Raw genomic sequence first — 12,486 nt, forward strand, 5'->3', positions numbered from 1 at the left:
CTGATGCTCAGCATCAGACAAGGGACAAATTTCGGTAACCTTCATCCCTTGGCAAAGCTGAAAAAAATGACCTAATGTCTAAGAGTCTTTCAACTGCTTCATACAGTTTTGTACAGTCCTGCTGCTCTGGGCCTCCTGGACCATCCAGCTTTTCTTTCTTTTTGTCCCAAATTACTTTTTTTTTTTTTTTGGTGAGGCAATTGGGGTTAAGTGACTTGCCTAGGGTCACACAGCTAGTAAATGAGGTCGGATTCGAACTCAGGTCCTCCTGAATCCAGGGCCAGTGCTCTATCCACTGAGCCACCTAGCTGCCCCCCAAAATACATTTTTAAGCCAGGGGGCACCACAGTGCACAGCAAATAGAATCAGAATTTAAGCAGGGAGCTAACTTTTTTTTTTTTTTGTGGGGCAATGAGGGTAAAATGACTTGCCCAGGGTCACATAGTAAATGTCAAGTGTCTGAGGCTGGATTTGAATTAGGTCCTCCTGAATCCAGGGCCAGTGCTTCCTTCACTGTACTACCTAGCTGCCCCCAGGGAGCTAACTTTTAAAAATGGGTAAATATTAGTGTTACTTTATCATGTTCTGTGCTATATACCTGCATGTGTTCCCCAAATAAAAAATACATTTGGATAATAAAAGTGGGTAAACCTTCCATTTTAGAATGGAAGAATAAAAGGAAAGCCTTGGGAATTTTAAAACAAACAAACAAAAACTCCAAATGAAAATCCTACAAAAAGTGCATCCTTGTTCTCTCCTCTGTGCATGGACACCTGAGTCTCTATCATTCACTATAGCTCCGGTGGCCCGAGGCCAAGGGTTCGTCACATCTAACCTAGTTCCTTGACCTGCCACAGTGCATACACACAGAGGCATCTCTCTCGGTTACCAACCTCCCCCTTGTCCTCCACTTACTCTGGCAACAATAACCAAATCCACTTAAGACTCCCAGAAACCACATCAAATGGGCCTTTGACCCGCTCAGCATCAATCTGGCTTTCCAGACAGGCGGCCTGGCTGCCACTTTCCTTCCCCACATATATTATCTTTACTGTATCATTTCTAAGGTGAGAGGATTGTGCTGCTTTCTGCCCTTGTATATATCTGTCTCTCCAGTGCTTTAGGACAAGGCCTGCCATATGGGATGAGCTGAATAAATGCTTTTCCCTTCCTTTGAGATCAGAGATCAATGTAACACAGGTCCTCATCACATGGTTTACAAGGTGGTTCTAATTAAGATGTATTTTTCATTGAAATTTAACAGCTAAAACGCTCATGGACAATTTTAATAGTACAAAAACCTAAACTTCATGCAACTTCCTTTTGTATTAGTAGGATCATAGGTACAATTTTAAAGGATGCTAGTCAATTCTAATTTCTTATTTTTGGTATCTGTCTCACTTTTAAGCCTCAAATTTTTGTCTTTTAGACAGTGATTCTTGAGTCAAAAGTAAGTTAGTATAACTTGGGACTGCCATGTAACACTATATAATACAGGTCTATTAGGAGGATAACACCCAAACAGGTTACCAGGAAGTAAATTTAGTACTAATGCACCCTTGAAAAGTGTCACAGAGCAGGCCTCAGAGTTTGCTCATCTTCGTTGACTTTCACTTAAGAGCCAATGAATGACTAGTCCAGTGTTGTGATGAAGCACAGTGGGAAAGAAAAAGGCCTAAGTCCTCAGATGAAAGGTATCGTTTAAAGTTGAGCTGAAGCAATGGCCTGGAAAGGGGAGAGGCAGCAAGGGCTTATGTCCTCAGGGCATTTCCTGGGGATCCGTTAGTGCTTTTGTGTGTGATGCCTTGTCAAGCACTTCAGAGACATTTGTTGGACTGATCCCTTTTAGGAAGGTTTTACGGTTTTTTGTTTGTTTGGGTTTTTTAGGCAATGGGGGGTTAAGTGACTTGCCCACGGTCACAAAGCTAGTAAGTGTCAAGTGTCTGAGGCCGGATTTGAACTCAGGTACTCCTGAATCCAGGGCTGGTCCCTTAACCACTGAGCCATCTAGCTGCCCCCAGGAAGGTTTTATGTTAATAACAGCAAAATAAACAAAGATGTGATCCTCAAAATGGAAGGCCTCCTTTAAACATTTACATTCAAGATAAAATACAAATGAACAAGCCTGGAAAAAGCTGAACTTTAGTCCTAGTAATTGCACATAGTGAAAAACTCCAAAGCTAAGACTCCTCTCCTTGCCAAATGCCGTAACAATTGTTCCGAAGTAGGAATACCAAAAAGCCATTCTGATTTATTTAGCACACATCTAGGAAGTATGAATAAATCAAATTTTAGTCTAATTATATCTCCGTATGTACTTCAAATTGCATTTGTTATGAAAACTAAAAACTAGCTCACGATGAATTGCATTGTTTTAAACTGTTCTTCTTAGGAGGAAACCAAGCAATGGTCACAATAAACGGGATGTACGGTGAACAATCTAGAACTTTAAAAGAAAAATACATTACCCCCTAAAAAAGTCTTAAAATTTTGAAGAAAAGAGATTTAAATGCATTGGTTCTTTGATACTGTTACCTGGTGATTCTTATAAGCAGAGAAATTCTGCAAATTTTTCAGCTCAATACTTCAAAATTCAGACTCTAAATAATGTTATCTCAAATAGATTGCTTTTAAAACTACTATTGTTTATTACTATGATACTAGAAATATTGTCTAATATAGGAGTGTTGAAAGGGCATTTTTACATACCATCTCATCTTTGCCTTCATTCTTAAATGATGACTCTGTTTCCATAGGTATATCACTGTGGTCCCCTTCCAAACTTTGCTTCTCAATTACCGATGCACTAGCCACACTGAAGATACCATGGATATTAACACGTACTTTAACCTTCACTTTGGAACTGTCACCATCAGACTGGGGAAAAACATTCTGAATAGTGAAGTTCCCTTCAGGGAAAAGAAGGTTATAAAGCTTTGGTCATAATGTGTTTAAAATTCTAGCATGTCTTAGGATGACTCTGCAATCAACACAACATAGTCCGAGTTATTATTATTAAAAAGCAACGCCCTGAAGATGGTTAAACATCACAATCCTGGTATCCCACAAAGGCTAACAGATTCTAAAACTACTGTAAGGCATGAAAAAAAAATCAAGAGAAGCCATTCCCAAATCTTAACATCTCTACTATTATAGGATGGCTGGGTTTAAATGAATTAATCAATTGCTAATCCGAAAGAGACACCAAGTTTAAATTCATTCATTTTCCATTCTTCCATTTAAAATTAGATCGGGAAGACTAGAGCCTCGCCAGCCAAATTAGTTACAAAAAGGCTTTGGCTGGTCTTAAAAGTCAGGCCCACCGTTACAAACCCTCCTTTTTAAGGGGAACTAACATTTCTCATGTTGCTCCCTTAAAACTTTCTAACCAAAGTACTAATAAAAACTCAAGGTTTTTTCCATCATATTTCGTGGCATAATTTAAGATAACATTATTTCAAAGCAGCAAGCAATGAGCATGTCTTAGATATCACTTGGTCATAGATTTGTGAAAATGTTAATATTAATTCTCCACTGAGAATAGTTTTATAATAAAATTATTATGACAGCATTTCAAATGGTTTTTAGAATACTACCTGAACAAGTTATTTAAAATTCATTGATACTGATATTTTTGCTTTGACTCAACTAACATCTCCTAGACACCAAACCAACCTCCTTAAAACAAAGATTTACTCACAGTTTATATTGTTATAGAAAGGAGGGTTATTGTGACCTTCACCTCTGCCCATGTTTACAACAGTGACCGTGGTATTTGACCAGAGTTTTGAGGGGTTTTTTGCATTGTTAAAGTGCGTATTTTTCTCTGACTCTGCTTTCTTCTCCCCACGGTTCTGTGAACTCCCCATCTAATCACTATTCTTTTTTTTGTGTGTGTGTGTGTAATAATACTCTATGACATTCATGTATCATGATTTGAGGACACATTTTGTCTCCAGCTTTTCCCTTAAAATAATAATGCTATGAAAAAATAATAATGCTATGAAAAGGTCTGCACACATATCTCTTCTTTTATCTGTAACCTCCTTGGGACACAGTCCCAATATTGGAATCATAGCACCAAAAAATTTAGGCACTGGGCACTAACAACTTAGTGACTTTTGTGTAATCTACCTTGTTATATTATTGTAAGATGTTGTTTTAAAACATATTTTAAATCCTACCTGAAGTTTACATCATGAAAAAACTCAAGACTATCACTCTTTTCAAATGCTATCTGTTGTCAAGTCACACTGTTTCTTTTTTTCTAGTTGCAAAAGGGCTCAGCCAAAAAACATGGCCATAGACTCTCAAGCTCACTAGCATTATCTACAGGTACTACTTTTATACTAAATCAAACAGTACTTACCCCAGTTACTGCTAATCACAAAGCTGAAGTGGGGGGAGGGGGAAGTGTTAAAAATGCCTAAATTTTAAACAAGCAAATTCTGCTCTTGGGTAAAACAATATTCCCTCAAAAAATAATAAATAAAACAAAAATGCCCACTGAACTCCACTGAAGAAAAAAGCATTAAGTCACTTTATTTTGTAAAGGGAGACATTATGTGGAACCTTGCATATGCTGCTGAGCTCCACGGAAGGGTTAAGTTTTGTTGAACTGTTTTTTCACCCTTTTAAAAATTGTTTGTGGCAGGGGTTGGGTTTGGGCAGTAAGGTAAAGGGAGGAATACACTCAGAATGATGTATCAGGTGATGTAAAAACACAAGTTACAATTAATATAGAAAAAGAAAAATCTTCTTAAAGGCAGAAAGGACTTAAGTTAAATGCTTTTAGAGCCCAGTTTCAACCTATCAGCAATGATGTAAATTTTTTATCTGTTTCATAAATACCATCCTCTCGAATTCTCTCTTACCAATTCGGGGATCAGGATAAGGCACTTCATGTGGATGGGTATAATATGCTTCTAATTCAAATGGTTCCTTCTTGTGAAAGGTAATGACTTTTGAGAATGGAGCAGGATGATTCTTGCAGAACACTTCACATTCCCTAAAGAAAATAATACCTACAGTTATAATGGTCAAAAATTGAGAGAGAAAACTAAATAACCAATATCATTCAATGCATATCTGAATGTTGATAGCTTCCTGAATCAAGGAGCAGAGTGCTCATCACACAGAGGATGAAGGAAAAGCCTAAACACAAATTGCATCAACAGGAAATCCTATATTCCTGCTACTACCAGCCCTGCCCCCTTCCCCACTCCCACCCCACCCAGAAACAAACAACTAGTACTCAAGGTGTTAGGAACATAGCTTTTAATTTTTCTTTGTTATGAATACCATGTTAGAGCGGTGAAACATCAACATTTCCTAATACAAAACAGTGAACCACCCCTACTCTGCACATCTGGTTTCTCTAAATAACGAGCATTTGTACCGAGACTTAAGGTTTGCAAAGCACTTTGCATACATGTGTTATCTCACAAAAACCCTGCTGAAGGAGTTGTTTTTATTATTCTCATCTTACAGATAGGGAAACTGAGTCAAGTAGTGAACAGAGTATACAACTAGTATATGAAGCAGGATTCAAATTCAAGTCTGCCCCATTCCCAATCTAACACTCCACCACCCTGTGCTACCTTCAAGCACATATGAAATTGAATGTGGGAGAACCAAGACTGCCTTGGTTGTGCCTTCTCAGCTTCTACCTTCTATAGATTTTAAAAATGTTTCATCTGCAATCACTGGGGGGTGGGCTGGGGGGGAGGCGGAAGGTCCTGCTGCATGACAACACATCACTGTCACTATCTGCATGACCAACATTTCAGTGGGAGAGACATTCAGTACAATTCAACACCCTCATTTTGAGACGGGGAAAATGCAAAATCATGAAAAACAGAGGACAGCTGGTGGGCAGCAGAATGGCAATAAGAAGTCAGGTAAGGAGGCAGCTAGGTGGCACAGTGGATAGAGCACTGGCCCAGGATTCAGAAGGACCCGAGTTCAAATCTGGCCTCAGATACTTGACACTAGCTGTGTGACCCTGGGCAAGTCACTTAACCCTCATTACCCTACCAAAAAAAAAGAAGGGAAAAAAAAAGAAAAAGGAAAAGAATCAGGTAAGTTCCACCCCTTTCTACCCACCTAACAAGACTTCATAGGGATCTAGAACATGCAGATTCCTGACTGGGAAAGCCAAAGGTGGGGGCTGGGATGTGTGTGTATACAGAATCACAGTGAGTCATTTTCCCCACCCAAGTTGGCACAGGGAGACGGACAGAGACGTCTGCAGACACGAGGGATAGGGTCTGTCCACAAGTGTGTTGAGGCCATGAACCAAGGCAAGGAGAAGACCTGGAGCCAGCAGAGACTGGAAGGGCCTAACCCTGTGCAATGTCTAGGAATGGTGACCAACTGACAGTTATGTCACTTACTACCTGGTTCCAGGGTCATGGATCCAGGGGAAACTAAAATATTGGGAGGGGGTGGGGGAGAGAACTTCTACCCGGGGTGTGTGTGTGTGTGTGTCTGGAGCATGGAGCAGTCACAGGAACTAGGCAGTACACCCAGAAGCAAGAAGCCAGCAGAAGAATAATTCAAGCAGCAATTCTGGACCAGAGGGGAGCCTGCGGGTCTGTCCCTCAGAACCAGCAGAACTCTCCTGATAGAGGAGAGTGGCTGAGTCCAGCAGTATCTACTGGAACTGACCTTTGCTCAGACTCAAAACACAGGCCAGAAACCTACAAAGCTCAGACAAAGGAACAAAAATCAGACTTTGCCCTGGATCGGACCACTCTACGGGTACTGAAAGTTTGCAGGTCCCCAGCCTAAGCTGTCCTTGAGATCCTGAAATAACATAACATTCAATACTCCAAGAAAGCAGTAATAGGACCAGCACAAACCATCCCTCCTCTAACATCAAGTCTTAGGTCAAGAAATAGGCTAGAAGAACAAGCAGACAAAAAAAGAATCTGCCATTAAAAAAAAAAACACAAAAAACCCCTTATTATGGGGGCAGCTAAGTGGCACACTGGATAAAGCACCAGCCCTGGATTCAGGAAGACCCGGATTCAAATCTGGCTTCAGACACTTGACACTAGCTGTGTGACCATGGCCAAGTCACTTAACTCTCACTGCCTCGCCAAAAACAAAACAAAAAACTATTATGGGAGGTAGCTTAATACAGTACCGGCTCTGAATTCAGGAGGACCTGAGTTCAAATCTGGCCTCATACACATAACACTTAGTAGCTGTGTGACCCTGGGCAAGTCACCTGTGTGACCCCAAAAAGAGAGAGAGCGAGCGAGAGAGAGAAAGACAGACATACCTATTATGGTGACAGAAACATTTAAGACACAAACGCAAAAAGAGAGTAACTGCCAAATAATCAAGCAAACTTTCAAAGAATAACATAGCTTGGGCACAGACTCAATTAGAATTCTTGGATGAGGGGAAGCAAGACTTTTTAAATGTTTTTAATGAAATGAAGGTTATAGAGGAAACCACTGGAAAGGGAATTAACATCCTGGAATAAGAAGTACAAAATCTTGCCCAAGCAATAAACTCCCTGAAAATTGGAGATTTCAAGAGAACAAAAAAATATGAAAACTAAATCAAAAGATTGATAAAAGTTTAAGAAAAGTAAAGCATCTTATAGCAAAAACAATGACCTGGCAAACAAAGGAGAAGGAATTTAAGAATCTCTGTATACCTGAAAGCCATGATTAAAAAAAAAAATAGAGCCTAGACATTCTATTTCAAGAAACCTTAAAAGAAAATTGCCTGGATCTCTTAGAAGCAGAGATAAAAGTGGAAATCTTTAAGTCATCTTCAAAAAGAAAACTCCCAAAAACATCACAGCCAAAATCCAGAGCTTGCAGGTTAAGGGAAAAAATGCTGCGAGCAGCCAGAAAGAAAAGATTTCAAGTACCAAGGACCAAAGTAAGGCTCACACAAGATCAAGCAGCCACCACTATAAAGAAGTAGAGAGCTTGGAATATGACATTCCCAAAGGTAATCTAGGTTTACAACCAAACATAGTAATTTACTCAGCAAATCTGAACATAATCTGACTGGGAAAAAGAATGACCTTTCAAAGAAAAGGTATTCCTGATGAAAAGACCAGAGCTATGAAGTGTAAACATAGGCCATCTTCAAGAGAAAAACAATGAAAAATGGGACTAAATAAGGAGAAATTGCTTACATTCTAATTTGGAAAGAGGATACATGGCATTATAAGGTCCACAGGTGGCATCTAATTAGACAAGGCTTAGGACTTTTTCTGTTTTATCTTCATAATCTTAATGGAAATAAAAGGGAAGAGAAGAGGAGGCAGGGAACAGGGAAGAGCACTGGAATGTTGGTGGAAATTACCTCACATTTTCAGGATGCACAAATAGAAAGCTATACAAACAAGAAGTATGGAGTGGGAGGAGTGATACTTGAACCTCCCTCTCATCTGAACTGGTCAAAGGAAGGAAGCATATACACAGATTTGGTATATAAATACATGTCACTCAATAGGAGAAACAGAAGAAAATAAGAGGCATGGTAGATTAAGTGAAGGATTAGTCCTAAAAAAAACCCCAAACTCTAAGCACATACCAACCAAAAAAAATTAAAGCAACTCTCTTTGATGTGACAAAGAATTGGACACAAAAGGGGTGCTCATCAACTAAGGAATGGCTGAACACATAATGGTTATGACTGTAGTAGAAAACTGTTGATGGAAGGGTATGGTTTCAGAGAAAACTTCCAAAAGTGATACGAACTGATGAAGAGTAAATCAAGCAGGACAAAATAACAATTTCACCAGCTGATAACAATACTGTAAAGGGGGCAGTGAGGTGGCACAGTGGGTAGAGCACTGTCCCTGGAATCAGAAGGACCTCAGTTCAAATCCAGCCTCAGACACTTGACACTTACTAGCTGTGTGACCTGGGGCAAGTTACTTAACCCTGTTTGCCTTGCAAATAACCCAAACCAAACCAATACAGTAAAAACAAACAAAACTCTGAAATCTAATCAATGTAATGACCAACAACGATTCCACAGGATTCATGATAAAACAAGAGTCCCCACCTTCTGATAAAAGGTGATGGATTCAGGGTACAGAATGGGATATATTTATTTTTGGACATGGCTAATGTGGAAGTTTGTTTGGCTTGATTATACATATTTATTTTAAGGTTGTTGTTTTTCTAAAAGAGGGGAGGCAGAGAAGGTGGATTTTTTGGTGATTTAAAAAAGAAAATTTAATTTCTAAAAGCATGATCTGCTAGTTATCTGAACCTCTTTTTCCAACCTATAGAATGAAGGAACTGGACTAGATCAGTGGTTCTCCAAACTCTTTTAATCATATACCATCAGTAAAAGAATTTCAGCATGAGCTTTATCTACTTATTTACAAATTATAGATGTGTACTACTCTCTTAGTGAAGTACTCTGTTGATTTCCCCCAATTTATTTTCTATGTCTCTTGCTTGCGTTTAGTTGGACACACGTCTCCCCCATGACAGACAGGGTCACCTCCTTGAGGGAAGGAACTGTTTTTGCCTTTCCTTATACCCCCAGTGCTTAGAACAGTGGTTGACAGAACAAATACTTTGTAAATGCTAGTTAACTAATAATAATTGGACGTATTATAAAAATTACACAAAAACTGACATTTTGAAAGGATAAAATAAAAAAAAAATAATATCTGATCCTAGATAAAATGGGGAACCACTGAAGTTTACTAAGCAGGGGAGTAACACAGTCTGACCTGAACTTTAGGAAATTATTTCGGCAGCTGGGTGGAGGGTGGACTAGAGAAGGGTCTTAAGAAAGGCAGATTAAGAGGTTGCTACAGTAAGTAGTCAGGTGAAAGGCCACGAGAGCCTGAACTAGTGTGGTAGCTAAGAGGGCAAAAGCAGAAAGGAGACGTAGAGGTGAAAACAATGAGATCTGGCAATGGACTGACTGTGTGGGATGAGGGAGGGTGAGGAGTGGAAGACACATAGGTTGCAAACTTTGGTAATGAGAAGGATGGTGATGGCTTACACAGTGACAAAGAAGTTTGGAGAAGGAATCCTGGCAAAGATAGAAATGATGTTATGAGATTAGCAATATGCCTCAACCCCTCTATGCCTGCTGATAATATGCAATTTACTTGTACCCCAAACCACTACACTGCCTCAGAGTTTAGAGCCTGACTTCTGAGATGCATTTTCCGTAGCCATGGGGGGTGATGCAGAATGAAGAAGGTAGTAGGTATGTGGCGGGGAGAGGAAGAAGCCATTTTTCTCAATGGGCTGATGCTCAGCTAAGAAAGGGTAAGGTCGATAGTTTGCACAGGGGAGGGAGCGGGAAGAGTGGAATAGTGTTATAGATAAAGGGTATGTTATGGATAATGGTTGTATTGAAGACAAGTCCCATCTTCCCAATTTTCTGGTTTGTTGATCATATAACCCTTGCAGGAAAGTGTCAGGCCAGTCTCCACTTTAGAGACCACTGGACTAGATGACCTCTGGGGGGGTCTATGATCTATGATCCTACAAAGGAAATTTGGTGGGATTTTGCAAGAACTGGGACAGGTGTGTTCAGGTTGTCCTTAACAAATGAATTATATTCTAAAAATTCATACAGTATGAAATTCAAAAATACTTTCCCATAGAAACATTATGTTAACCAATTAATAACCATTTATTAGTGTGACTTATTAAGTGCCAGGCACTGGGATTAAAACAAAGGTCACTGACCAGAACGAAGTTACACAAAAGCCAATTTAACTCATAACAGCCAAAAGAGTTAATGTCAAATACCCTCTCCAAGACAATAAAATTAGGTAAGCAAGCTCACAAAAGGTTAGAGATTCCCCCCCAGAATTTACCAGGGAATTAAAGGAATGGCTCTTTAGTAGGCTGGAGAAAATTTTAAATGTTAAATTTTAAGTTGTTTACTTACTCTAAACAGATGTACCTCCTTTTGCAAGATAGGAAACTTTTTAAATAAACTTTTTAATTTAAATTTTTTACTTAAATTTAAGTTGGAAAACTTGCTATTTAAAATTTAAATAAACTTGGGAGAAGGCCTTCTATAATGAGAACTCTTTATATTCAAATGTCACTTATTGAACTACTTGAGAAACATAAGTGTAGAATTAGAAAAAGTGATTTACTGGTTTATAAAATTAAACTTCAGTTTTTCAAAACAGGGAATACGCATAATTAGAACAGGATATAACATCTTATATGTTCAGTCCTAAAAAAAAAAAAATCAAACCTCCATCAAATTCCTGGTGCTATTGTTTTCTACATTCTCTTACATTGTTTGACCCTTGACCCCTGTTCTGAAGGGGCTCCATTAATTTACTGAATGAATTTACTAGTTTCTAAACAGACTTACCCAGTTCCATCCTCAAAAGATGACTTCCACCTTAATGTTATCGAATAGGGAACAACATCTGTGATGGAAAATTCACGAACTTTAAAGGCCGGCGAAAGAATGGCACACTGAAAAACAAGGTATGTGTTTTAAGTGACAAGGAAAACATATTACTCATGACTGAGTTATCTTGATGAAATGCTTCAATCGAGCCTGTATAGTAATTGAAGCATGTTTTCAAGCTACATCTCTGATAAAAATCAATTGCTCTAGGACAGGACAAGAAGGCCAAGCTGTCTTCTTTCAAAACCAATATAAAAATTATTCCTTTGCAGTTCCTTAAAACACACGAAGCGCCTGGGTTTGACCCGGTCCTTGCTGTTACACTGAGCTTAGTAAATGGGCAAATAACTAGTGAGTTTCATGGGCAGGATTTCGAAGTCACTTCTTCTTGACTCCAAGGCCGGTGCTCTGCACATGCTCCCACAAGACTTCTAAAACTGAGACGGTGACAGGAGACTGAAACCGTCAGTCACATGTCATTCCTGCGGGCTTAGAACATGACAATCCATGAGTTCTGAAGGGGCCACTTAAGGATGCAAAAATAACCAGCCATCGCCACAGCTCCTGAATTCTATTTAAATTCATGGGGAGCTAGAGCATCTAGGTTTCTTCCCCCTCCTCCCTCTCATGTAAACTCTTCTCTGGCATTGAAAGCTCTCCTTTCTGACCATGCCGCTCTTTTTACACCCTGCTCCCTCTGGGAACGCTCCCTCAATTCCCCATCTTGCATGTTCTCAGCCCACGCGCCACCCTCTGCAGGAAGCCTCTGCCGGTCCCCCACTGCCAGTCCCTTCCTTTTAAGACTACTTTCCTAACCATCATTCCAAACTAACTAGATCCAAATGAACTGTGCCCTGCTGAACAGGAGCGTTTGCTCCCTCCTAAGACAGGAATGGTGCGCCCTCTTGGCTCCCACATCATCTCTATGTGGAGGCTGGAGAGGAGTTGGTACCTAGCTATGTGAACGTTACCTCCACCATTAGGCTCCTTTCATTCAATGCCTGGCCCGCAGCAAGCTCTTAGTAATGCTTGTTGACTGACTTGAATGGCATCCCCATCTCTTGCAGTTTCATTCCCTTATTTGCAAAATGGGAATAA

At 39.7% G+C, this 12,486-nt stretch overlaps 1 protein-coding gene across 1 annotated transcript in view; it reads right to left on the reverse strand.

Annotated features, from left to right (window-relative positions):
• HSPA4L (heat shock protein family A (Hsp70) member 4 like) overlaps positions 1 to 12,486 on the reverse strand; it is a 70,834-nt gene that overhangs the window by 21,326 nt on the left and 37,022 nt on the right. Inside the window, exons 10-12 of the mRNA XM_043972025.1 lie at positions 11,347 to 11,453; positions 4,875 to 5,008; positions 2,710 to 2,909 (exon numbers count right to left, since the gene is read on the reverse strand). Of these exons, the coding sequence (XP_043827960.1) occupies positions 2,710 to 2,909; positions 4,875 to 5,008; positions 11,347 to 11,453 (441 nt within the window). The remainder of the gene's footprint in view (positions 1 to 2,709; positions 2,910 to 4,874; positions 5,009 to 11,346; positions 11,454 to 12,486) is intronic.

Source organism: Dromiciops gliroides, chromosome 6 (genome assembly GCF_019393635.1).
Source record: "Dromiciops gliroides isolate mDroGli1 chromosome 6, mDroGli1.pri, whole genome shotgun sequence".
NCBI classification, from domain to species: Eukaryota; Metazoa; Chordata; class Mammalia; order Microbiotheria; family Microbiotheriidae; genus Dromiciops; species Dromiciops gliroides.